The sequence below is a fragment of the Lutra lutra genome, chromosome 1, assembly GCF_902655055.1.
Source record: "Lutra lutra chromosome 1, mLutLut1.2, whole genome shotgun sequence".
Lineage (NCBI taxonomy): Eukaryota > Metazoa > Chordata > Mammalia > Carnivora > Mustelidae > Lutra > Lutra lutra.
Window position 1 is genome coordinate 10,168,037 of NC_062278.1, and position 24,361 is coordinate 10,192,397.

Below are 24,361 nucleotides of genomic sequence, written 5' to 3' on the forward strand. Positions count from 1 at the left end.
TCCTTCTTTGCCTCTCCTTTCTGGTCAAAGAATCTGCCTTACAATTAACATGCTCAGAGACAGTGCACAGTATCACGGAATGCAAAAGCCTAAGAGAGAATGTTTTGATGGAGTTGGACTACCAAGGAAGTTTATACATTAATTACAGGGCTTTGCAACCGTGCATCTTTCCATATTTGGTGGTATTTTTATAGAAGCATTAAAAATGACACCTGAGCATATTTCCCTCCTAATCATGGCACGTAGAAGCAATAGCCAGTTTGAGCAAGGTTGAAAACTGCCATCCAATGACTTGGCAAAGCCACAGTCGGTCGTAGCCGCTTGGGTACAACTACCAAGCCAGGAGCCCAGGGTCTGAGTCATTTGCAGGAAGTAGGTCACAGGGTGTAGGTCAGTGCACAAACTTAAAGAATCCTCAACAGTTCTAGCTAAGACAGGATTGACTACTCCTCTAGGCGGCTCACTGACAACATATGTGTCTTTTCGTCTTGGGCTCCTAGGGAAGTGATAAGGTCAAGTTCACCAGTGGCCGGCTGAGGCTCTGCTTATTGTCATGACTTGGAGGATGCCAGAAAACTCCAACTGTTACCTCACCAAGCTGTAAGGTTTTGCTATGGCTGGTGTGTCTGATAACCCGGAGGAAGGCAGAGCAGCCCAGCATGCAGGCCTTCCACTCTGCCCCCTGGTGCCCCGTTGGAACTCTGGCCCTGACAATCACGAATGATGACAGCATAAGGTGAGGCTTTAGCAAACCCCAGCCTTACGGTCATCTCTCAATGTGACCTGTCCTACGAAGACTCTGCCGGGAAAGATATCCCTTCAGCTCTAGTGAGGCCCGCAGAGAGAAGCCAAGAATGCAGGCAGTCAGCTGACACCTCCAGAGCCTCCTTTCAAGCATCTGGACACCTAAGGTTGAAGGCATCTGGGGAGTTTCTAAAATGAAATATCAGGATTTATCTGTGTCGCCAGTTGAATTGCTAAGTCATTAATAAGTCTGAGCCAGCTCTGAGGTGGCAGCTGCCTGTTACGGCATTCGGCTCGTGAGAGCCTTCCAGGGAGTTTACGTACAGAGGACAGAAAAGAGCCTGACGTGGGGTCGGATCCAGACTTGAGTTCATCAGGGAGCACAGGGACATAGGCTTAATTATCTTCATGAGGGATTTGCACTGAGAAGCAATAGGAAATATCACTGTGTTTGGATAGGAATAAGTATCATAAAAGAAATACATACATTATTATTCTTTCACTAACCTCACACCAGTCTAGGAGAAAGCAGCCTCTTGAGTTTCAATTCCTGCCTTAGTCAAAACAGGAGTAAGTAAAAATCATGTCTTTTCCTTTTAGAAGACCTGTGCCATTTGCCCTTGAGCACATTATTGCTGTGGGTCTGGGCGAAACCGAGTGGATGAGGGGAAAACCGAGGGCGTCTTGTGAACAGGCTCTAGAACATGTCTGCCAGTTCTGCCTGTGCAGCTGGGAATCCAGGGCTGGCATTTGAGACCCACCACCTCCGTTGCTCTGGACCGTGTACACGGAAATGCAATGTGTACGTGGGGCTGTGGCGGATGTATGCAGAGGATGGCAAAGTTAGTAAAAAAAATAAATGAGGGAAGGAGAGTTTTTCTTTGTCTTGGAACTGCACAAAGCACACTATCTTACTTGTTAGCACTTAAAGGCAACGAGCAGGAGAGAGAAATAAGTATGTGTGCCCACATGTAAAGTCTCCCGGTTTTTGGCACCTGCAGACGGGTGTGTCTTCTCCCAAAGGTGGGGCATGAGCTACAGGATATTCTTGGGTCAGTCGCATGAGAAGGGGCTTGCTCCGGGGAAGCATCCCTTCTGGTTCCTCTACCTGCTGTGAAGTCTTCTTAACTCACTCCAAGTGTAGGTATGGTAGAGCTAGACGGAGTACCTCCAGGTCAGAATTAGCCTCTCGATGCCTCTTGAAGTAGAGAGAGGCAAGGCACTGAACTTTCACGGATGAAAACAAAAAATAAACAGGGGCAGTTTAGCCACTGGCTTTCGTTCAAAATACAGGATCTCTCTTTTCTCTGTTTGCCTTCAGACTCCTAATTTCAGTGTGTGCCTAAGACACAACTCTGATTTCATCTCTTTACTAAAAAGATGTTCATTTAGGAGGAATAAAACCCCATAATTTTGCTTTTATTACAGAAGTCTTTCCATCACAAAATTAAAATGCTTCCCCTTTTTCTCAGCTTTACCGTATCAGCAAGTTGCTAGACCCTTTGAGGGGTCAGAGTCTCCGCAAAGCATTTCCTTTTATTTTGTTTTTCCTTTTATAGTTTCACTTAGGCTGTTACAGTCTTTACTAAGGGCTGGATTCTCCCAAGCGGATGCCCAGCGTCTTAAGTGATGGGATCCACATCCTGTCTGAGCAGAAGCCTGATGCCAGGGTTGAATTACTATTGAATAAGCAGCAATGAAATTGTTATCAAAATAATCAGTAGTTCCAAAAACCACAAATAACAACAACAGGACCCAAGTTGTCCTCCATCAGCAAAGACCATCGATATAATAAGAGACTGAGTCACTTTTCTCTACGATCCCTCTCTTGCAAACTCTCCTTAGCTATTTTCTTGCACAGCCTGGGGGAAAGCAGGTGGGGGGAAGGAAGGGCATTGCTCAGAAAGTAAAAAAAAAAAAAAAAAAAAAAAAATTTGACATCACTTAAGTCACATGATTGGCAAGAACCAATTAAGATGGGCTGTGGAAAGGGGAACAGTTAAATTTGTAATTTGGGTTGTGTGAAAACTTCTTTGGGCCTCATAAACAACCACAGAACCACAAGTTGGGTAGGCTGGCAGTGTCTGAAGACTGCGCCCAGCGTAGTGGTCAGCAAGCAGGACGAATCACACTGACTGCAAACCACAGGGTTTCGCAGAGCGGTGAGCATCACCAACCCACAGCCAAGACGCCGCTTTCTTTCTTTCTTTTTTTTTTTAAATCTTGAACAATTTGAATATTTGTTTTCACAAAGGTACATTTTTCAGAGGGCTCAGGGAGCCCCAGAGGTATGGGGGTGGGGAACAGAGATGCAGGGAGCCATGCTGGGGCATGAGGTGACAACAGTGACCTTTCTTGGTTTTCACTCCAAAGGTGAAAGAAATCATTGAATCCCCCGCCTTCAGAAGAGGGTGCATTTTCAGGAGGAAGCGATGGCTTCAGACAGCATATTTGAGTCATTTCCTTCATACCCACAGTGCTTCATGAGAGGTGAGTACGCTCTGGTCTTTTGATTCCTACTTTTGCTCAGTTTGGCAGATAACGAAATGGCAGCGCTATTGTAACCCGGTGCACATAGCTCGGGCCGATTCCCCGTCTGTTTTGTGGAAAGAATTCAAACTCGGGCGTATGATTACAAGGCTATTGGATTACTTATTCATCAGATGGCAGCTCTTCAGAAATGTTTTAATAAATACTTAGCTAAGCTGTTGAAGTGTTCAGTCGGTGTGTGAGAACTTTGTCAAGTGCAAGTAAGTTGGGCTGCTCCTGATTAAGGTCAGAGAGATTAGAAAACTGGTGAGAAGCTCCCAGGGTTTTCTTTTCTGCCCCTTTGCCTGTGCGGACTGTGGCCGAGGGTCCTGAGCTCAGCACATCCCGGGACCCACGGGGCAGCCGGCCCTGGGGTTTAGCATGGGCCTGAGGCTGAAGCCGGGCTCCCAGACACACGTTCGACTGGCCTGGGGACTTTAGGGGCAAAGTGGCAGGCAGCTCAGTTGTCCTTTAAAGGCAGAGAGTACAGGAGTCAGGCGGATTTGACTGGGTAAAAAATACCCAGGATGGGGCCTCGCTGTGCACTGAGGCAGCCAGCGTCTTTCAAGGTAGGAAAAAAAAAAAAAATGCAAGTTGTCGTGTACAGAGGTCTCTCTTGCAAAGAGCAATGAAGAAGTTCCCTAAGCCCAGCGTTGTCACAGCTCTGGGTCTTCAGATCCCACACTTCCATTTCGTAGGAACAGCCAGTGTGGAAAACCTGTCTGCAGTTTTGCAATCGGCCTCTTGAAAAATGTGCAAAGCTGTAGCCGGAGTTGCAGCTAGGAGGGTGTGAGTATGTGTGTGCATGTGCCTTTTGTGTATCTCTGGTGGGAAAAGAGGGCTGTGCTTAAACAAACAAAAATAATAACATAAGAATGTCACGAAGGCATGGCCGTGTGTCGGGGCACGCACTCTGACCAACGCCTGCGAAATGTGGCTTGATGGTTTGGCAGAGCCGGCGTGGAGTGGGACGGGACGGGGGAATAATTAATTTTCTGGCTACAGACACTCGTGCGCACCCAAATAGTATCTGTGACTCATTATTTATGCATACAGCCAAATGAGCAAGGGAATGCACAGGGCTGCCAGCCACTTTGTCACAACAAATGCTCTTGTGAATGCCGCGGAGCCTTTGTGCTTCCGGGTCCCTGAAATTTAAAAACTTGACAAAGCTCTGTGTGCGTGTGTGTGTGTGCACGCGCGCGCTGGTGTGTATGGGGGTAGGATTTCAGGAGAAGGGAAGAAAGCAAGTCATTAACTGATTCAAAGCTTCAAATTAGAGGGTTTGCAAGTACTTCTTTCCTGGCAGCTGAGGACATTTTAGTGAAGTTGAATCATGCGATGGGCGTGAGTCACTGTCCTCGCAGCAGCGCCCGGGCTCCCGTGGCAGAGAGGCCGGCCGCTGGTGAGAAGCTGTGAACCGCTCCCGGCTGCATTTCCTCTAGGCCACGAACAAGCAAAGGAAGCAATAGTTGCAGAATAACAGGCAGAAAGATCTTCCTGCCTTTGCTCGGCTTTCAATATTCTTCTCCAAGCCATTATTGTTTCCCAGCTGATCCGCTCAGGAAGGCGGGTTCAGGAAACTGGAAAACAGTCCACTGGGCAATAGATTGGATGGTGTGTGTGTCATGCGGGGCTGCTTTGAAGTGGTCCTTACAGGCCAGATAGTGGAACGGTGGAAGGACTTGGGGACCTGTTCAACTGCCAGGAACCAGAACAGGGGTAGGCCCTGGACACAGAGCCACAGGGCCTGGGCTCACAGAGGTCACCGGGCCACCCCAGGTTAGGAACTAGGGGCATGCTGCTTTCAGGGAAGTGTTGTGGAGATAGCCCTGACACCCAAATCAAGTCTCAAAAGGCCTAATGAAAAAAGGCCTTGTTCACACCTTGGTCTCTGGAAAAGGAACTCAGGGGATTTATAATCTCTACCTTAATAATATCATATGGAGATTTCATTTCAAGTGAAATCTTGGCAATTTCCCAGTTGATTTTATCACGGTGGCCCTCCAAGGTGAGGGCTGACACGGTCCGCGTTAGCCATCCACACTCCCCGGTGTCAGAGAGGTGGCAAAATGTCATTGCCTTTGGTGCCATCTGGGCTCTGCCTGAGAGCGTGCCACTAGGAGTGTTGTGTCTGTTCCCCTCCAACAGATGGTTTCCTCTCAGGGTTCTAACTCCGTTCCCGTAGACCGGCCATTAGCCACGTTCAGCCCCATGGTCACTTCTTGCTTTGCATAATTTATGGTGAGAGTTCCCTCCCCCACTGCAGCGAGGACCTACAGGGGGAAATGGCGTCTTGTTTTCTTCCTGGGATGTACTTTATCAGTCCGTGCAATCCTCACAGAAGGAAGCCCATAACTCATTTTGGGCAAAGTACACATGTGAAACATAGTGGAGAGAGCGAGCTGTGGGACCAAGGATGACCGGGTTCCCTTGTTGGTGAGAGGCAAGCAAGGGTCTGAAAGAGGGCATGCAAAGTGACTGTGGTCTACCGCAGAGAGCACCATGCTCTTCCCACCCCACCAGGCCAAGCGCTCACTTCATTTGCCTTGGGGACGAGGGAAGACGTGATTAAAATTGCCTGGCATGAACACGCGTGGTCGGCAATGTACAGCCTTGCAGAACCCCAAAGCGCGTTCTCTCGTGTGGTGCAGGTTGCCAGCCCAAAGCGCGGCGGTAAGTGTGGAAAGGAAAAGCGGTGGCACAGACGTACTTTTGCAAAATCCTCAGGTAGCCTCGTTCTTAGAAGTGGCTTAGTGGTCTATGCAAAGCCTGACTGCTAATATGCCTCTGAGTTCCTAGAACCACAGGTAGAAATCTCAGCGAGGCTGACTCACTACTGTCTTCTTGGAGGCGGCTTTCAAAGGGAATGGCAGAATACAAGCCTGATGTATGAGGTGCGCACCTCTGGACTCTCAAGGGTCCAGATCGCAGAGAGCTGTAGATGAAACTGCACATGCGTAGTTGGCAATGTGTGAAATCGGTGTGGTTTTTCTAGGGCTACTGTGACAAAGTACCCCAGACCGGGTGACTTAAACATCAGGATGCCTGACCTTCCAATGCTGGAGGCCAGAAGTCTCATGGAGAATCCTGGTGGAGCTTCAAGGTGTGAGGAGGACTGGTTTCTTCTGAGCCTCTCTCCTTGGCTTGTGGATGGTGGGCTTCTCTGTGGTCTCCCTCTGCACGTGTCTGTGTCCCGGTGTCCCCTTCTTATAAGGACACCAGACGTATGGCATGAGGACCTACCCTAATGATCTCACTTAACAGTCATCACCTCTGTAAAAAAGAAAAAAAAAAACTCCAACTACAGTCACGTTCTGAGGTGCTAGGAGTTAGGACTTCAACACAGGAATTTTGGAGGGGACTCAGTTCAGCCCAAGACGTGCATCTTAGCAGATCTGACTCCCTCTGGCCCATAAGAAAACTCTGTCTTTCTTTGGGGGCTCTCCTGGATGCTGAAGAATCAGATCCCAGGTCCCTCGGTACAAAATAGAGCCTCGCATCTTGAAACTGCCCACACATTTTGAAACTGAGAAAAAAATAAAAAGGCGCTAAAAACCCATCTAAACTCATAATCCTACCCTTCGCCATGTTGTTGCTTTGCATGCTAACAAACCTTTGAAGATGACAAAGAAATTCTGAAGTGTTTAAGCTTTAAAAGAGCAGAGAGCCATTCCCAAAAGAACCCACACCTTGGTTCTACTCCCTCCAGCGGGATTGTATCTGTATTTCAGATTCTTCCAAGACACGTGCCAGCAGTGGGGGTGGGGAGTGGCAGGCCACCAGAGGCCTCACACCTCCTCACATACCAAGGGCAGGCCCCTGAGTGACCAGTAGCAGAAACCTGTGCAGAAAGGACTGCTGATCCAGGGGCTAAGCAGCAAGAAGCCTTGAGAGCTTTTGGAAAGAAACTAGCAGCTGGGAGATTCTGTTGTTCCCTTGAAATAGACCTGAAATGTATGCTCAGAAAAGACCTGCCCCTTTACTGCGAAAGCAAGGTTGGGTCTGATGTTGGGTCTGGGCAGAGGAAGGTTCCAAGGCTGCCCCACACAGAGATTTTATTAAAGCAACCAGGGCTTGGCTGGGTGTCGATGTAGAGGAGAGAACCTGGGGGGGGGGGGGTTTATGGGAACAAACAGTACTGGAGGAAGAAGGAAGCCAGGAGAAGGGGGTGAATGTGGGGTATGCACAGATTGCCCAGTGATGATGGACTTCTCTTTTCCATTTTTCCGACTTTAGCCAGGCAGCTTCTCTAGTGAGCCTCGGTTTCCTAGTCTATAAAATGTGGACAGCGGTACCTCTTGTGACAGTCATTGTGCGGCCTGAATTAAGTCACCTGGGTCAAGTGCTCAGCACAATCACAGGAACGGTCCAGAAATATTAGTTAGCTATCCACGTTCGGTTATCTCAGATGACACTTTGGGAAAGGAGAGGTCCTAGGGTCCTAGAGGAGGCTCCGTGGAGAAGGTGATGCAGGGGTTAGAGAAGAGGTGGAGGGTGGGAACCCAGAGGTAAAGAAGAGTGGTCTAGGTGGGGGCTACAGCCATAGATCCTGGGCAAAGGTCAAGCGGCAGGAACCCCAGTGGGCTGTGGGAAGTCGTTGTAAGTAAGTTGTAAACAAGTCGTCCTGATGGCCTTTTTTTCCCCCCATCAGCTTGTCACCCTTGCTTGATTTAGAAATACCCACAAAGAGAACCAAAGAAGAGCCTGGGCCCTTTATACAATTCGACTGAACAAGTGTAGCTTTGAAGTATTGAGGCCAATCGGGCCATGTTGCAACATCAATTTTGACACGTTTCTCCTCTTTGAGTGTACTGGTGCAGCTTTCTTCTCCTCAAGTCCTTCTTAGTGAAAAAGCCCTTTCTCCCTTGAACTCCATGCAAGTCATCCAGACCTCTGAGAGGCTGCCTATTTCCGTGCTTCTCACGACATTTCTGATCATGTACTTTATCAAAAACCAGAAATGCTGGCGCCTGGGCTGCTCGCTGGTTGGGGGAGGGAGCAGAGGCCTGCACAGGAAGCTTGAGCTCATTTTCAGTTTTTCAGGTAGCTTCCTAATGACCCAGATGAGTCATTAAATGTCTCTGTGTCTCATTCGAGTTCTACAAAAGGGGCTGGTGATGTTCTCAACGTGCCTGCCTCTGAGTTACAGAGTTCCTGTTCGAAATCTTTGAACGCGTCAGAGAGCTACAATGGAGCACATCTCACGTTTCTTAGCTTCACAACATGAAGGGACTTTTATTATTATTATTATTATTATTATTATTATATTATTTTACTTCCTGATAGGAAAGGTCATCCTACCATTTTTACACACTCGAAGCATTCTCCCACATTCACTTAAAAATTTTTTCTTTCTAATTCCCACTCTTTAGAGAATTCTCTAGAAGCTTTTCTGGTACCGGAGCAGAGAGTAAAATCTGCAATACACGTTCCCTGTAGTTCTAGTTCCTTAAGTTCCCCCATCCCTCCTACTTGGTGCCACCAATCCCCACCGTTAAGCCTTTTTTGCTGAGTAAAATAAGCCTTAGGCAATGTGTCTTTCTTGGCCTGTAACCCTTCCCCGCCAAAAGATGTCATAACTATGATGGCCCACAGTGGTGGAAAGGGAGCATTTCCTTTAAGAGCTTTGTAAATCCTGAACATAATGAGGGAGTGCTTTAGGAGAATTATGGGTGGTTCATGGTACACAAAACAGAACTCAAAAGCCTTAAGTAACCTTTGGCATGTTGGAAAAGTCTGCTTGGTCACTCCTCTGGATTGCCACCTTCCCCTCGTTGTCAGAGAGACACACTCTCATACTCTCAGCTTTGCGAATCTCTCACTCTCCCTTCTTCCATGCTAATCTCCTGATAATATGGAATGATGCCCCAGAAGGGAGAGAGGAGCTAACATTGAGAAATAAACCACGGATCCAAAAGATGATTGCAGTAATACATTTTACCACAGTGACATAAAAAAGTGTAAAGCTCCTGCTAGGGTCTATCAGTGAGAGTTCTGTTATGAAAATCTGACTCTAGTGGCTTGAACAGCCGGGTATTGGCCTGTCTCCTGAGGCAGCCAGTTCAGAAGCACAGCCCCATGGCCCCTCAGATCTGTCCAGGCAGGAAGGAGTTGCCAACCCCTTCTCCTTGTGAGGCTCTGTCTTTTGCTTCAGGAAAGGAAGCCTATCTCTGTGAACTTCCCCTTATAGATCTTGTAGGTCAGACCCATGTCACAAGGCCTCTGTTTGGAAGGTGCTTGGGACAGAGGAGTCCACTCTGGCCTGTCCTAAGAGCAGAGGAAAGCAGAGGGCAGGTAGCTGGACCCCTGTGCACCATCTCCTAAGACAGCAAAAGCGGTTCCTAGACTGTGTGCTTCCCGATGACATTGCGTCACATCTGTCCCAACACTTTTCTGTCAGTAGTGTTTTGAAAATACATGTAAAGAAACCCTGAATTCTTTAACTTGTGGATGGAAGTTGAGGCTGGGACACGGTGGTGTTTTTTGTTTGGTTTGGTTTGGTTTTTTGTTTTGTTTTGTTTTTAAAGACTTCATTTATTTATTTGACAGAGAGGAAGATCACAAGTAAGCAGAGAGGCAGGCAGTGGGGGGGTGGGGAAGCAGGCTCCCTGCTGAGCAGACAGCCCTATGCGGGGCTCGATCCCAGGACACCGGGATCATGACCTGAGCTGAAGGCAGAGGCTTTAACCCACTGAGCCACCCAGGCGTCCCCAGGGTGGTGTTTATTCTGGGTTTACTGACAGCAAAAAGGCAGGAGATGTGATGGGGCAGGGCTGGGGACTGGTTACATAGAGTCAAGGTCACATCGATGTTCTTTGTGGAAGGCAGAATCACACTTGCCTCTCCTGTGAGAGAAGAAACTCAGACAGCCTCACAAGCATGTTGCTTGTCCAAGAACCACCCCACCTGACCCTGGGGCTGATGTATTGGTCAATAACTAGAAATAGTTCACTTTTCCCTGGCCCTCGATTTTCTGCATTCTCAAAACCCCACAGCAGAACTCCTCACAACTTTTTTTTTTTTTAAGAGATTTCTTTTCTACAGAATTTCTTGGGGGGATTTTTTTTTTTCTTTTTAAGTTGTCCTCCTTAACTTTACTGCAATATATTTTTATCTTCAATGGAAATATAACAGCCAGATAATAACCCTCTATCTAGGAGATAGACTGTTTATTCACACCTTGTATTTCTGCAAGTGATAGATTATTTCTGCTTTGTAATGATGGGCCCTGTCTACTTCCTTGGTCAGGATGCAAAGCTGTCTCCCGGCAAGTCAAAGCCTCCCTAAGACCAAAAAAAAAAAAAAAAAAAAAAAAAAAAAATCTTCATTCAGTTTTCCTCTAAAATAAGAAACAATGTAAATCTTTCATTTTGTTGTGCTGTAAGATCGGTGTACACTTAGAGAATCATTGATTTGGTGTGGGCCAGTTTCCTCCCAGCCCATGGTCCTTGTGTGTATTTTCACATGGTCTTCTTTCTAAATAGTGAGCATTTTAGGAGCCCACATGGAAAAGGTCACCAAAAATAGAAATCTTAGTTGGCTGGTTAGGTTTGCCCAATGGCTGTGCTGATTTTAAAACGGATGCTTCTTTGTGTCAACCCACAGCCTGTGCTAAATTGATTCGGACTCAAGGATGCGACTTGCCAAATCCTAAAAGCTAGTCCATTGAAATAAGATTTATATGGCTCCGACATTTCGCACTTTGTACTTCACCTGCCTTGCTAGCTACCCAGCTCTTACTCCTGGTGTTTGGGATGTCCTCCACAGAGAGAACATTTCCTGGTCTCTGGTGGCGAATGAAACCATAAGAGGAGTGACAAATCGATACAGCCTGAGAGCACCAAAAGCAGACCTGTCTCTCCCTCTCCTTGAGAGCTACCTTAGTCCTGAGCACAACTTGAGTTCTCCTGAAAATGTATAGGATTTCAGACATTCTTTTTTCATTATTAGAGCTCAAACAAATGTCTAGAAACTCTTGCGCGAGTCAGTTTGCCAGATAGGGGTGTGTTTAAAAGAGCCAACAAGTCACTTAGAATCCTAAACACACTGCATGCTCCCCTGTGGTCATGGGCCACCCTGGGGCGAGCCTTCTTAGGGGCGAGAAACACGTTTGTCAGAGAAGTTTTCTCATTGTTCAAGGTAGAAGCAGTTTCCTTCTGCTATGCAAAAAATTTTAGCATGCATATCCTTCAATGGTTATTTTTTATGTTAGCCTCAAAATGTGTGAAAGGGAATGGAGATAAACTGAAATACATTGGTTTGGGGGACATTTTTTTTCCTCTGGGAGCAGTTTTAATGTCAACTGCAGTTTGCTGTCCTTTATCACATAGCTTCTGCTGCCCTTTGAACTCTGTGCACCAAACCCCTCATTTCATGCCATGTGCAGGCAGATTCTGTGCAGCCCCATCCCCCTCCCCAGCAGTCACAGCTGGACCTGACACTCACCCACTTTGCACGGGCGTAATTTGTAAAAATCTGAAACTGCGTATATGTATAAAGCCCATCCAAGGGTCTGGAGGACCTGTGAGGAAGGAAAAATAGCTGTATACTCTGGGAGTCTTCTCTCCTGTCCCAGCCCTTTACAGGATGGCGTACATAATGTGGCGGGAATGAGGAATATGAAATTACATAGGCCTTGGCAGATGTGAACAGAAACTCAAGCACCAAGGTCATTATTATTGAACCTACTGTTTGTTTATAAAGATCAGAATGGTTCTGACTCCCAAAGTTCTAGAGCAGAGGAACAATTATTAAACAACCTTAAACAAAGATTAAGACTGTGAAGGGGGGGCGCCTGGGTGGCTCAGTGGGTTAGGCCGCTGCCTTCAGCTCAGGTCATGATCCCAGGTCCTGGGTTCGAGCCCCACATCGGGCTTTCTGCTCAGCAGGGAGCCTGCTTCCTCCTCTCTCTCTGCCTGCCTCTCTGCCTACTTGTGATTTCTCTCTGTCAAATAAATAAATAAAATCTTTAAAAAAAAAAGACTGTGAAGGGGGTGGGGCATGTAAAGTGGTACAAATGCCAACAATGGACATTCTGTCCAGCTGTCAATCATTCCACATCATTGCTTCACATTTTAAAAAAAGAAGCTATGCCTCCCATACACTTCCCACTTCCCTCTGGGTTGTGTTCAAAACAAAGAGATCATTGTATCAGAGGGGTAGATAATCTGTTTAAATAAATGAACCAGGAGACAGGGTCCTGTATGATGCTTTCGAGGTTATGTGTGAATATAGTTCTATAGAGATAGCTCTATATAGTTTCAGTCGGCATTTGAAACTGTGTAATTGTATAACTCTCGCAATACCAACTGTTTGTATGACATAAGATACATAGTATATAACACGTAATGCGTAATATATAAAGTACGTATACTTATATATTTATATATATATATATATATGTATGTATATATATATATATATATATATATATATATATATATATATCCATCGGTGGCAGATTCCACCTGGGAGTCCCCATGATTAGCAGATAGCTCTCCTGATCTTCCTAATTACTCTTTTCATTGGTCAGACACCACAGCCATTTATAGGCTAAATCCCTTTCATTGCCGGGGAACATTAAACAGGGCCATTTAGATGGAGCTAGGCAGAAGCTTAGGAACGAAGCTGCCTGCGGAAGAGCCTCCTCTGCCCTGGTGTGATTTGGAGGTTCTCACCCGCCCTGTGGTTTGGATGTTCTCTTTTACCCGATAAACCCGGCAATGCCGTAGCTCAGCTACCCACCACACGCCCGCCACTCCCTTAAGCAATTTTAGGGTTAACCAGGTTGGTTTGAATGAGAGTCTCTTTGAAATCTGAACAACCAGAGGAACTGCGTGTTCGCGCGGAGGGGTGAGAGGAGGCTTGGGCCGGGACTGCCAGCCTCCAGCTCTCAAAGGAACTCCTAGGAAGTGGGAGAATGCTGTCTTCCCACAGGATTTGAACCCAGGCTACAGCTCCCATCGAGGTTATATGTCCTCCCAGCACTCCCGATTCAAAGCACTTGGACTCTCAAGTAGTCTCTCTCAAGAAAAATAAAGGCTTTTCCTCTCTCCAACCTTCTCTTTCGCTTACATGTGCACACACGCACACACGCGCACACGAACACTTGTAGAGGCTAGCATAAAAAATCTGTATGCCTTAAAGAACCCAGTGGGATTTCTCCCCATGATGGACTGAATTGGACAAAGCTTTTTGTAGGTGGTACAGGAACTTCTGAAATCGAGAGTCATTTCCAAACCCTTTTGATCATGTGACATACAAATAAAACTTAATTAGCATGCCTCAAAACCTAGGCATAGTTATTTACTTACAAACGACATGCCTGCCCTTCTATACTGATGTAATTATGGCCTATGCATCATAAAACACATCCTAAAAATAGACATTGAAATAAGAGACACCTGAAAGTGCAAGTTGCAATGGTTTTTCCTCCCCCTCCAATAATACCTCAATGTGACACGGAAAGTTTCCAGATAACCTGCAAATTTCTTATCTTGTTAACTGGGACTCAGCTTCCACAAGCAAACCTTTCTTTGTTCTTCACCTGGAAGCTTCAACTGACGTTTCAGCATAAACTTCATTCCAGAAGGAATCCTGTGTGCTTCACCATGAGGTCCTTTTCTATGAGCTGTCTTTGATAGGGAGACCAGAAAGACAGGCCTGACTAGAGGGTGTGGGTCATGGGTGGAGGGGGAGGGCAGGGAGTCCAGGGGGTTGGGATCAGGGGGTTGGTTCCTACTCTGTCACCAGCACTTACCACCTGTGTGAATTGAAGCCATTCCCCTAAACCTGCAAAGCCCAAGTCTCTCATCTGTCAAGTGGGTACAATGATCCCTACTTTGTATGGTTGGCAAGAGGAATTGAGATAAAATATATGAAGCGGTGGACACATAAAAGAAGTCAGCAGGTAAAAAGTAACCCTGAGAAATGCCACAGAGACTGTACAGAAAAGAGGCGAGGGCAGGGAAATAACCTCTGCTAAGCCCAGAACACAGCCTTGCGGCTGCGCCAAGAGCCAGGCACGTGCTGAGATAAACGGCTAGGCCAACTTCCCTCACCATGGAGCAGCGCAGAAATGATCGTAGTGCTTTTTGGCTGAGGGCTGAGCTCACCAGAGTTAAACTGATCGGAGTCAAGCTGGAATTTATTGAGCACAAGCTATGTACCAGCAGGGCATGGTGCCACGCATTTTCTTGTGTTACCTCATTAAATCCTTCGCACAAACCTAGGAGTAGGAATTCTCATGACTAATCCGGTTTTATTGAGGGAAGTGTGGCATGCAGAAGTTAGGCAACCTGCTTGAGGTGAGAGGCTGCTAGTAAATGCAGGAGCCAGGAACAAATGGAGGTATTCACTGCAGAGCCCACGGTCTGTCCACAGGAAAGTCACCATCCTCTTGGTTTGACAGGTTAGATTTGGCTAGAGACTGGTCGGGGCCCCTGGACAGCAGCTGACAGCGTGTGCATTGAGGGTGGAGGGAGGTTGAACCTCAGGTGGCCAGGGGTATCATCCACGGTCTGGGACTGCTGACATGACACTGGGCACACTCAGTGCCTGGGAGTCCCTCCTGTCAGTATCAGTGCTGCCTTCACCCGCTCCTTTTACCCTTCCAGCCCCTCCCCATCAGAGCCGCCCCCAAGGGAGATGTTCATGTGGATCCAGGGCAGTCCACAAGAGACACTTCTCTAAGCCAGTAATCTCAAACCAGAGGGTGAGCCAGGATAACCCGTTCCCAAGACAATAGTGAAGTGCTGGTTTAGGCAGGGAGAGAAGCCATCACTAAGTATTTTTTCCCAACCAGTTGTCTTAATCTATCAGTCTGGGAATCCAGCAGGGGTGACCCCCTCCTGAGGCAGCAAGGCACTTTCCAGAATGTCTTAGGGAGGTGCTCACTCTCAGGATTCCAGCTGGCCCTGCACTCTGGCATGACTCTGAGAGATGGCACTGCCTTAAATTTGTGTCTCAGGTACCTCTCTTGCCCCATCCTGGTCCATGTCCAGGACCCAACATACAGAAGAACCCACAGAATGATCTGGCCAGTCATCAGGGGCCTCACTCCTGAGTTCATCCTCCAGGAAGCCCCCAGAACCTACACTGCCATGACCCTGAGTCTGGCCAGGGTTTTCAGTGAAGGTCCCAGTAAACACTCCTATCTAGTTATTCCTATGGTTGAGATAAAAATTTGACCTGGAAGCAGTGGATTTGACTCTGACAGCAACAAGTGGCTTCTGCCCCTCCTGTAAACAGGACCGTCCACATCTCCGGGGGCCAGTTGCAGAGCAAGAGACCCACTCCCTGGTGAGCCTTTCAGAACAGTCTCTCCACCCTTCGGCAGAAACATTTATCAATTTCAAAAGTGCTTTGACATCATTACAAATCCTGTTTTCAAGTAGGTGGGTTTGAGGTTTTCTTTTTCTTTTTAACCTTATTTGTATAAAAGGCATTTCTCATCTGGGTTTTCTATGACCAGTCCCACAGAGTCACAGAAAGTTCCTTCCCTTTCTCCTTGGGCTCCACGTGGCAAAGGCCGCAAGAATTAATTACGTTTCCCCCCAAAGCCAGCTCACAGCCGGTGAAAGGCCCCTGCTCACAGAGAATGCAGAGAGCCCGCCAGGCTCTAATTGCTGCTATGCAAACATCTTAATGGGAACAAATTAAAAGGCTCTCAAGCTAATTATTCTCTACAATAAAAAAAAAAAAACAGTAAACTAATAAAAGTCCTTTGGAAAGGTGATTCTGTATTACCTCAAATGAGTTGGCTTTCCTTATGCAGAGTGTGCAATTGACAGGGAAATAAAAACTCCATGGTGTGCACTAGAGATTATATTTTGGGAATTCTTGTGACTCAGAAAACGCCCCTGCATGCTTGTTTACAGCCATGTGCACACACCTCAGGGCCTGGCCTGCCCAGCCCCACTTCCCTTCCTCCCTCCTTCTCTGTCTTCCTTCTGTGATTTCTACTTGACCATCACCCAAGCTCTGGTTTTTGCTGGGGGATCCTGGCCCCCAGGTGCACAGTGGCCCCCCTGTGAGGCCCAAGCTGCCCATGTCAACCTAACCAAGTCAGGTTAGGCTCAAGCATGTCATTCACATAGCATTGCTTCAAACAGCCTCATCTGTCCCTTCCATGTTCTAATAGAGACCACGCAGCCTGAAGGAAAGAAGGCCAAAAAGGGCCCTCAGAGCCCATCATCACAAATGAGCCTGGGCAGCTCCTCCTGCAGGACCTTTGACAGGTTCTGGACCAGGAGGATGAGAGGGAAGAGCCCCTCCACCAGGCTCCGTCGGATCTCACACACTGTGCACTGTTTTGGGGAAGGGTTTGTGAGTCAGGTGACAATGAAGTTTCATCACTGCTTATTAATGGGAAGGACAACCAACATTCACCAGGTGCTTACAATGCATCAGGCACATTGCCACCATCCACTCTTTTAATAAAAAAAAAAAAAAAAAAAAAAAAAAAAAAAAAAAAAAAAACCTTAGGAGAAAAGTACAGCTCTTAATGCCCATAGCATAACAATAAAAAAGACACATGAAGCAAAGCTGGGTTAAGAAAGCAGCCCAGGCCACAGTGCTGGCAGGAGGCAGAGCCCAGCTGGAATGTCTCTGGCTTACCCCCTCCCATCCTATGACGCAGTGGCCTGGCTGGCAATGGACACAGTTTGGAGTGTGTCACAGGAGCTCGGGGCTGACTCGGGGTCTCGACTCCGTGCTGTGTGCACCCTTGCACTGTGATCTTCTGCTCCCCGTCCCACCTGTTTGATGAGAGGGCAGGAGCTTGAGATACTTCTGTTCTGACACTGTAAGGGAAAGGCCGAGGCAGGCTGAGAATTTGCCCTCCAATAAGTCTGTACTGAGTTGCTCAACCTCACCACTGGGGATCAGACCTTTCTTTGCGAAGGAAAAGTGTCTTGTATATTGTAGGATGTATAGTAGCAGCCCCTGGACTACACCCACTCAATGCCAGTAGCTTCTTCTACCCCAGTTGTGACCATCAAAAATGTCTCCAGACATTGTCAGATGTCCTCTGAGAGATGCAGTCACCCCTGTTTGAGAACCACTGCTCCAGAGAAACCTTGGGAACCGATGCACTATTGTTGCTCCCCATCTACTTACAGGTCCAAAGAAATAAAAAGATGCGGTAATGGGGCACCTGGGTGGCTCAGTGGGTTAAAGCCTCTGCCTTCGTCTCGGGTCATGATCCCAGGATCCTGGGATCAAGTCCCACATCAGGCTCTCCGCTCAGTGGGGAGCCTGCTTCCCCCTCTCTCTCTGCCTGTCTCTCTGCCTAGTTGTGATCTCTGTCTGTCAAGTAAATAAATAAAATCTTAAAAAAAAAAAAAAGATGCAGTAATTCTGACCCTTTCCAATGTGTTTGCATCCACCCCACCTGGTTGGACCTCTGCTCCACCCACTTCCCAAAGCTGTTTTAGGCTGTTCTCAAAAACTGACAGTCCCTTGGAAGGGGCCTTGAAATTAGGGTGCTCAGCCATATTCCCCATAATTAAGAGCAGAAAATAAAAGGCATCCACAATTCCAGTCTGCTGAGGACAAACAAGAAAGAATCTGTAGACTGGGATTACTTTTTAGAAGAAGCCAGGCCTATTAACCCGACCTTCAATAGTTTTTCTAGGGCAAGGGAGATAAAATTAGGTACTTTTAGAACAACACCTCCAGATTGCTGTGGTTGGCACACATCATCATTAAAATTCAGGAGAAGGAAGTCATCCCATAGGAAGTGATGATAGAGCATTGTAGGAACATCAGATTTTATTGCACAAGCACTATTATGTAGCATTTCCCAAGGACAAGGCCCTGGGTTGAGTGGCAACAAATAGGAACTCACATCACTGTTGTCACCTATATGGTGGGGACAGTTAGTCTCCTTGTTTTACAAAGAGGGGACTGGGGAACAGACTGGCCAGGAAACTCATCCAAGTTCACACGGCTGGGAAGAGGCATGGCTGCACTCTCCACTCATCTGGTTTGGGGTCTTGAGTGCTTAACCATTAAACTGGGCATACTTAAGAGAAGGTCTTCTAGAGAGGGTGTGACCTGGGCACTCATGTTCTTTGTAATAAATTAAAAATGAATGATCTTGTCCTCTAATCACAAACATCAAGGGAAATAGGACGGTGAATTGACAAGAAAAGAGCTCTTCACTGTTTCAAAATTATTTGAAGTACTTGGGTGCCCTTCAGAGTCCTGATTTTGAACAAATCATTTTCTTTCCTTTTTCATATTGGGTTTGTCAGCATGTCTTTGATGAAGACTCTTGATATCTAGAAGAAAGGCCATCAAAAAGACCAGGTAAGGGTAGTTTCAAGGACCCAGAGATCATTGAAAATTTAGCCAAAAGTTTCAGAAATGCTGAAGTACATTCAATTTCACTTTTCTACAGATAATTTTTAAATCCTCTTTGAGAAAATGCTTCTTCTGCACCACTGTCATTGCTCCTATGATTTCTGGTAGCAGGTTTATTAAAGACACTCAATGGGCCCTTTGTTCAGTGCAAGGACGTCACTGTGCAATTGTTAAGTCCTGGGACATGAGTCTGTGGAGAATGCTGAAGAACAGAGAGCAAGGCTTCCCCATATCCCCATCACAGACATAGATGAGCACAGTCTATGTTTGCCTCCTAAAGCCATGGGGCTACCAGAGTGATGCAGTGATGGCCAAGACTTCTAGGGTGCCCAATGGGATCTCATGCAATAGGGCACATTCCAGTTCCAACTATTATTTATTCATTCATATATGTAGTGCTGTACCTACCAAAGTGTAATTCAATGTTTTCTGTTTATAAATGTATTCTCCTAGACACTCTGGGCTCTTTGAGAAGTAATCTCATGTCTCCCTTTTCTCTTTTTTTACAACACCTGACAAGGTGTAGGCACTAAACAAATGTTGGATGGATGGATGGATGTTTGGTGGATGGATGAATGGATGCATGGGTGGATGAATGTATGTATGTATGTATGGATGGATGGATGGATGAATGGAAGGATGCATGGACAGATGCACTGATAGGCATATGAACAGATAGATCAATAAATCCTTCAGTCTTGTGCTTGCTGCTGAGGTGTAGAAACCCCAATGGTATGAACAGAAGAGGCTGCAGTAGTCTCTCCAGCCACAAAAACACAGCAGGGTACAAGAAATTAGGACCTCTACCCACAGTTGGTCCTCCCCCCAAGTCTTATAATTAGCTAAGGATAGGAAAGTGTATGTGGGGATATTAAGGTAAACAGAAGCAGGCAACATAGGGTTGGTTCCACCTTTGTCCAAAGGGTTTTGGGTTGGAAAGTCTGGTGGGTGTCCATTGTGGGACGGTGAGCAAGTATGCAAGGAGAAGCACATGAGAAAGTGCTTTATACTTTTTTAAAAAGATTGATTTATTTATTTTAGAAAGAGAGAGAGCATGCAGGGGGAAGGGCAGAAGGAGAGGGAGAGATAATATTAAGCAGACTCTGTGCTGAGCATGGAGCTTACTGCATGGCTTGATACCACTACCCTGAGATCACAACCTGAAATCATGACCTGAGCCAAAATAGTCAGAAGTTTAACAGACTGTGCCACCCAGGTGCCCTGACTGGATTGTGCTTTAAAATGAGTAGCTATGTGGAGAAATAAATGCCTATACCCAAGAGAGTTTCTAATCATAGGACAGATAATGAGGTCCACTCCATTTCCCATGGGGTTATCTCTACAACATCAAACAAAAAACAGCAGAAATGATGCCCTCTGTTCTTCTGTTACCAACTCAAAAAGACCTTTTCTATGGGAAAGTGAAACCATTTGTCTCCTGTCCAACAAAAAGAACAAATGGAAAACCAGAAGAGGTTTGGCACATAACGTGAAGAAGATTTGTCCTTAGGGTCTCTGTTTCACCTTTCTCGGTAAAGTCTCAGGGAGCTGAGTGGACACACAAACTGACCCTTGGATGGCTAGCCCAGGGCACCTGGCATGCTTTCTGCATACCTCTCAATTTAGGGGAAAATGTTCCTCAGTGAACTATTGGGCAGTTGATGTTGCATATATGTGTTCCCCATTCTACTAGGAGACCATCTGCATCCATTGAACAACTGTCATATCTTGTGCTCCTGACCACCACTGACCATTCCTCCAAAGCCTGTCTGTACCTAAATCTCCCTCAGCCAGGCCTGCACCCCAGTCACGTGGACACACCCAGCTTTGCCCACAGCCACATCTGCACCTAGAAGGGATCCTGTCAAGGCTGGCCTTCATCCTTTGTTCCATTCAGAAACACTCCTTAGTGGATTCTCTGTCCAAATAATGCCTTCTTATATTTGTAATTTCATTCTTTTCCTTAAGATTTGTTCCCATGGTTCCTTTCCCATGGATCTGCAAATTCAGTCCCTTTTTTCATTTATTTAGACCATATATCAGGAACTTCTTCTTAGACTAGCTTTTTCTCATTACTTTTCCCATTTTCTTCACCATGCTTATCACCTTCAGAGATCTTAAATCAGTGGTTCTTAACTAGATGGAGACAGTGAAAGGCAAGGGGTAAAGTTGCCCCTGGGGCACATTTTCAGTTGTCACAGCTTGTGGGGGGGACAGAAGTGCACAGGCATCTAGCAGGTTGAGGCAAAAATGCTCCCACATACCTTACAACACACACAAGACAGTCCTCCCCACCAGAGAATGAACAGGCCCCAAATGTAAATAGCTACAACTTGAGAAATCCAGCCTTGTATTATCACCTTGTATTATCAGGGTTATGGTTGCAGAGATGTATTTTTGTCTTTATTCCCTCTTGGTGTTTTACTTTCTGGAAAGTGAGCACCCCCCCCCCCCGAAACTGGAGAGACAGGCATGTCTTCAGAGGACAAGTACCTATGGAAAAGTAGATCTAGATGGTCTTAGAAATTATGGTCACAGAGGTCCTCTGGGGATCCCAAGGATTTTTCACGGTCTGGTATCTCCTATAAGCACCTTGATATTATAAAAGAGGATCTGAATCTCTTTACTATATGGAGGAGGAAGCTATCACCTTACACAGATGTTCTGAAGACTAGAGTAAGGACTTTGAGTATCAGAGGAAAAGGAAGAAGACAGATAAAAGACAAGAGAACCAGCATGAAGAGACAAGACCAGAGACGGCATTTAGAGACACCAGATCACAGGCTGGGGAGAGAAGATAAGGAGAAGCCAGGAGTCCTAGAAGCAATATTTGGGGGCACCTCCACACCAGTCAGGACAGAGACCAGATGGCCCACAGGGATGTGCCTAAAATGGAAGGGATTCTTACTGAGTCCAAAGATTCCCTTGAGGGAGAAGTTAAGGATTAAAGGGCAACAGTGGGAAAGTGGTTGAGAAGCAGTGAAGGTCCCTGAGGCAAGGAATAGCCAGAAACACCAGAAAGCATTCCTCCAGAAAGCATACTTGAACTTCAGGGCAGGGCATTGTGGGTCACAGGTTCCTACTGTGTGCTAGGTTGCCAGGTGGTCTCCATACATTACCCCACCTGCTTCCCAAAGCCTTATGAACAAATATTACGATGTTGAGTTTGAAAGTAAAAACATGGAGGCTCAGAGATAACAAACATAAGAATTTAGAATTCAGAAAGGCTAGAAAAGAAAGCCAAGATTGTAGGAGCAGTAATCCTAGCTATGTCAGGATTAAAGGTGAGGTGTATTTATTGCTAAATCATTAATACACTACAATGGTTTTATTCTGTTTAGTTATATGCAATGCATGAAATTTCCTCTAATTTGAGCTCAGAGTAGGCTGTTCAGCTGACCACCAACTGCCAAAAAAGGAAGGAGGGAGGTTAGCTGGAGCACGGGAGACAGTGGGGAGAGGCCACCCAAGAAATCCACCACTGGGGGATGAGTGTGAAAAACAAACATCTATCCTTTGGTTCATAGATATGATCATCTGGATTTCAAGTAAAGTGGAAACTACATTTAGCAAAAAGAAAATCTTTTTCCACTTCTTAGGGCAAACACATGAGCTAGGGGTCCACACTCCCTTTTCCCCACTCTCTCTGTGTCTTTCATGAACTATATAACCAGGTTCTCAACCCTATCATCACCACTCCCATTCCCCTTCCCAGCCTCTTCTGATCCCAGAGCTACAGTGTGCCTGGTTAATCACACTGTGTAAAACATGTTAGCAATGACCCATCAACGAATGTACTGAATGGTTGATACACTTATGGCCATGTATTATAGAAGATGGCCTAGAAGACAAAGATGATATGGCATGGAATGGCCCTTGAGGAACTTACTGTCTAGCAAAGGAGGCAAAGCCCAAGCAGGAGAAATAGTCAGTGAACAACATGGTAATTGAACAGCAGAGCTCAGATGTAAGAAGCATCACAAACCAGGAAGATGACTGGTTGCTGAATGAGAAGCAGTGATCTGAGGAGGCCGGCAAGAAGAGGTTATTTTATCCAGGGCTGAGAAAAACAAAGGAGATGACATGAATGAGGTGGCCAGTCAAGCTGGTTCAAGAGATGCTCATAGACAATGAAGAGACCGTACCAGTTCACTAGCGAGCAGCAAAATTGGAGCCAGATCTTTGAATGCTGAGGCAAGGAGGCTGGACTTGAATTTGCTACCCGGGGATTCTAAACTTGGCCCTACAGAAGAATCCCCTGCAGGGTCTGTTAAAATGCAGATACTTGAGGGAGATGGAGAGGAGAAGGGAGTTGAGGGAAATTGGAAGGGGAGGTGAACCATGAGAGACTATGGACTCTGAAAAACCATCTGAGGGTTTTGAAGGGGTGGGGGGTGGGAGGTTGGGGGATCCAGGTGATGGGTATTGGAGAGGGCACGGATTGCATGGAGCACTGGGTGTGTGCAAAAATAATGAATACTGTTACGCTGAAAAAAATAAAAAATTAAAAAAAAAAAAAAAAAAAGAATACTACCAACTGGTGAGATCTCCAGTAACAGGAAATTTCCAATATACCATGTTGTTAACTATATATAAATTGCTGTAAATATAACTTATTCAACATGTATACTGGAAACTTAGTATTTGACCCACATCTTCCCAATTTTCCCTGCCTTTAGTCACTGACAATTGCCATTCTACTCTTCTAAAGATTGACTATTAGATTTCACTTACAATTGTAATTATAAAGTGTTTATCTATGTCTGGCTTATTTCACTTCTCTCGATGTCCTCCAGGTTCATCCATGTTACTTTTATTTCATTTTTCCATTCACTTGTCAATGAATATGTAAAATTAATTTCCACATTTTATCTATTGTGAGTCACACTGCAATAATGATTACAAGGGTAAAGTATAGCTTCAAATTTGAAAAAAAAAATGCAGATACTTGAGCCTCTCCTGGTATCTCAGGAGGCCCCAGGAATCTGCATTTTAAAAGCCCTGTAACCTTGGCAGGACTCTGAGAAACACTCGGTAACAGGAAGCCTTTGACTAGTTTTGATGAAGTCAAAACAGAATCTTCATGAAATTTCAGGGTTTGGCAAAATTTAGCACAACCTATTCCTATATCTGACAGCTAGTACCTCCTCTGGAGGGACTTCTTCATTCGAGATGGCGCATCTTCTTGTGATTTTTTTCTCACATCCTATGGATTTTTCTAGTCTGATGTCTCAGAGCTGAGATCATAATTTCTGCTTATTATATATGACTCAAAAACGTAAATTTCAAAGCGTATGCTATAGGATTCTAAAGTTTGTGTGAGATCAAGTTGGGCCTAGAATACTTAAATATGGGCTCCAAATTCTATACTGCTGCCCCAAACTCTACAGCTCATGAAAAAGCTGTGGCGTTGTGGGAATTCCAACAGTGAGATTCAAATGTCTTCATCACCAGGAAGACCCTGACTGCCTGGTTTTTGTGTGTGTGTGAGTTTTTATTTATCTGTCACATGCTACCCCTTCCCCACCACCTTTGGGCTCAGAAAGTAACCTAGACTCTCCTGAGTCCCTGAAGGTGTTCCCAATTGGGAGGTTAAAAATCCCTTAACTCGTTCAAATTTTCATTCCCTCTGGAGCAGAAAGGAGTTTCCTTTTCCACCAGCAAGGCGGCTGGTGTTAAACTAGAGCCACGGGAATAAATACAACTTGCCTGAAATACT

The 24,361-nt window shown here is 46.0% G+C and overlaps 1 protein-coding gene across 9 annotated transcripts in view; it reads left to right on the plus strand.

Annotated features, from left to right (window-relative positions):
* The window catches only part of RUNX1 (RUNX family transcription factor 1), a 263,629-nt gene that overhangs the window by 13,170 nt on the left and 226,098 nt on the right, over positions 1–24,361 (plus strand). For 4 of the 9 annotated variants that reach the window (XM_047720321.1, XM_047720355.1, XM_047720364.1 and 1 more), the window contains exon 4: positions 3,118–3,234. In XM_047720321.1, the coding sequence (XP_047576277.1) occupies positions 3,177–3,234 (58 nt within the window). In that variant the 5' untranslated portion in view covers positions 3,118–3,176. Of the gene's footprint in view, positions 1–2,772; positions 3,033–3,117; positions 3,235–5,864; positions 5,950–24,361 lie in introns of those variants that run through there. The other 5 variants (XM_047720314.1, XM_047720371.1, XM_047720340.1 and 2 more) reach the window with 4 other exon arrangements.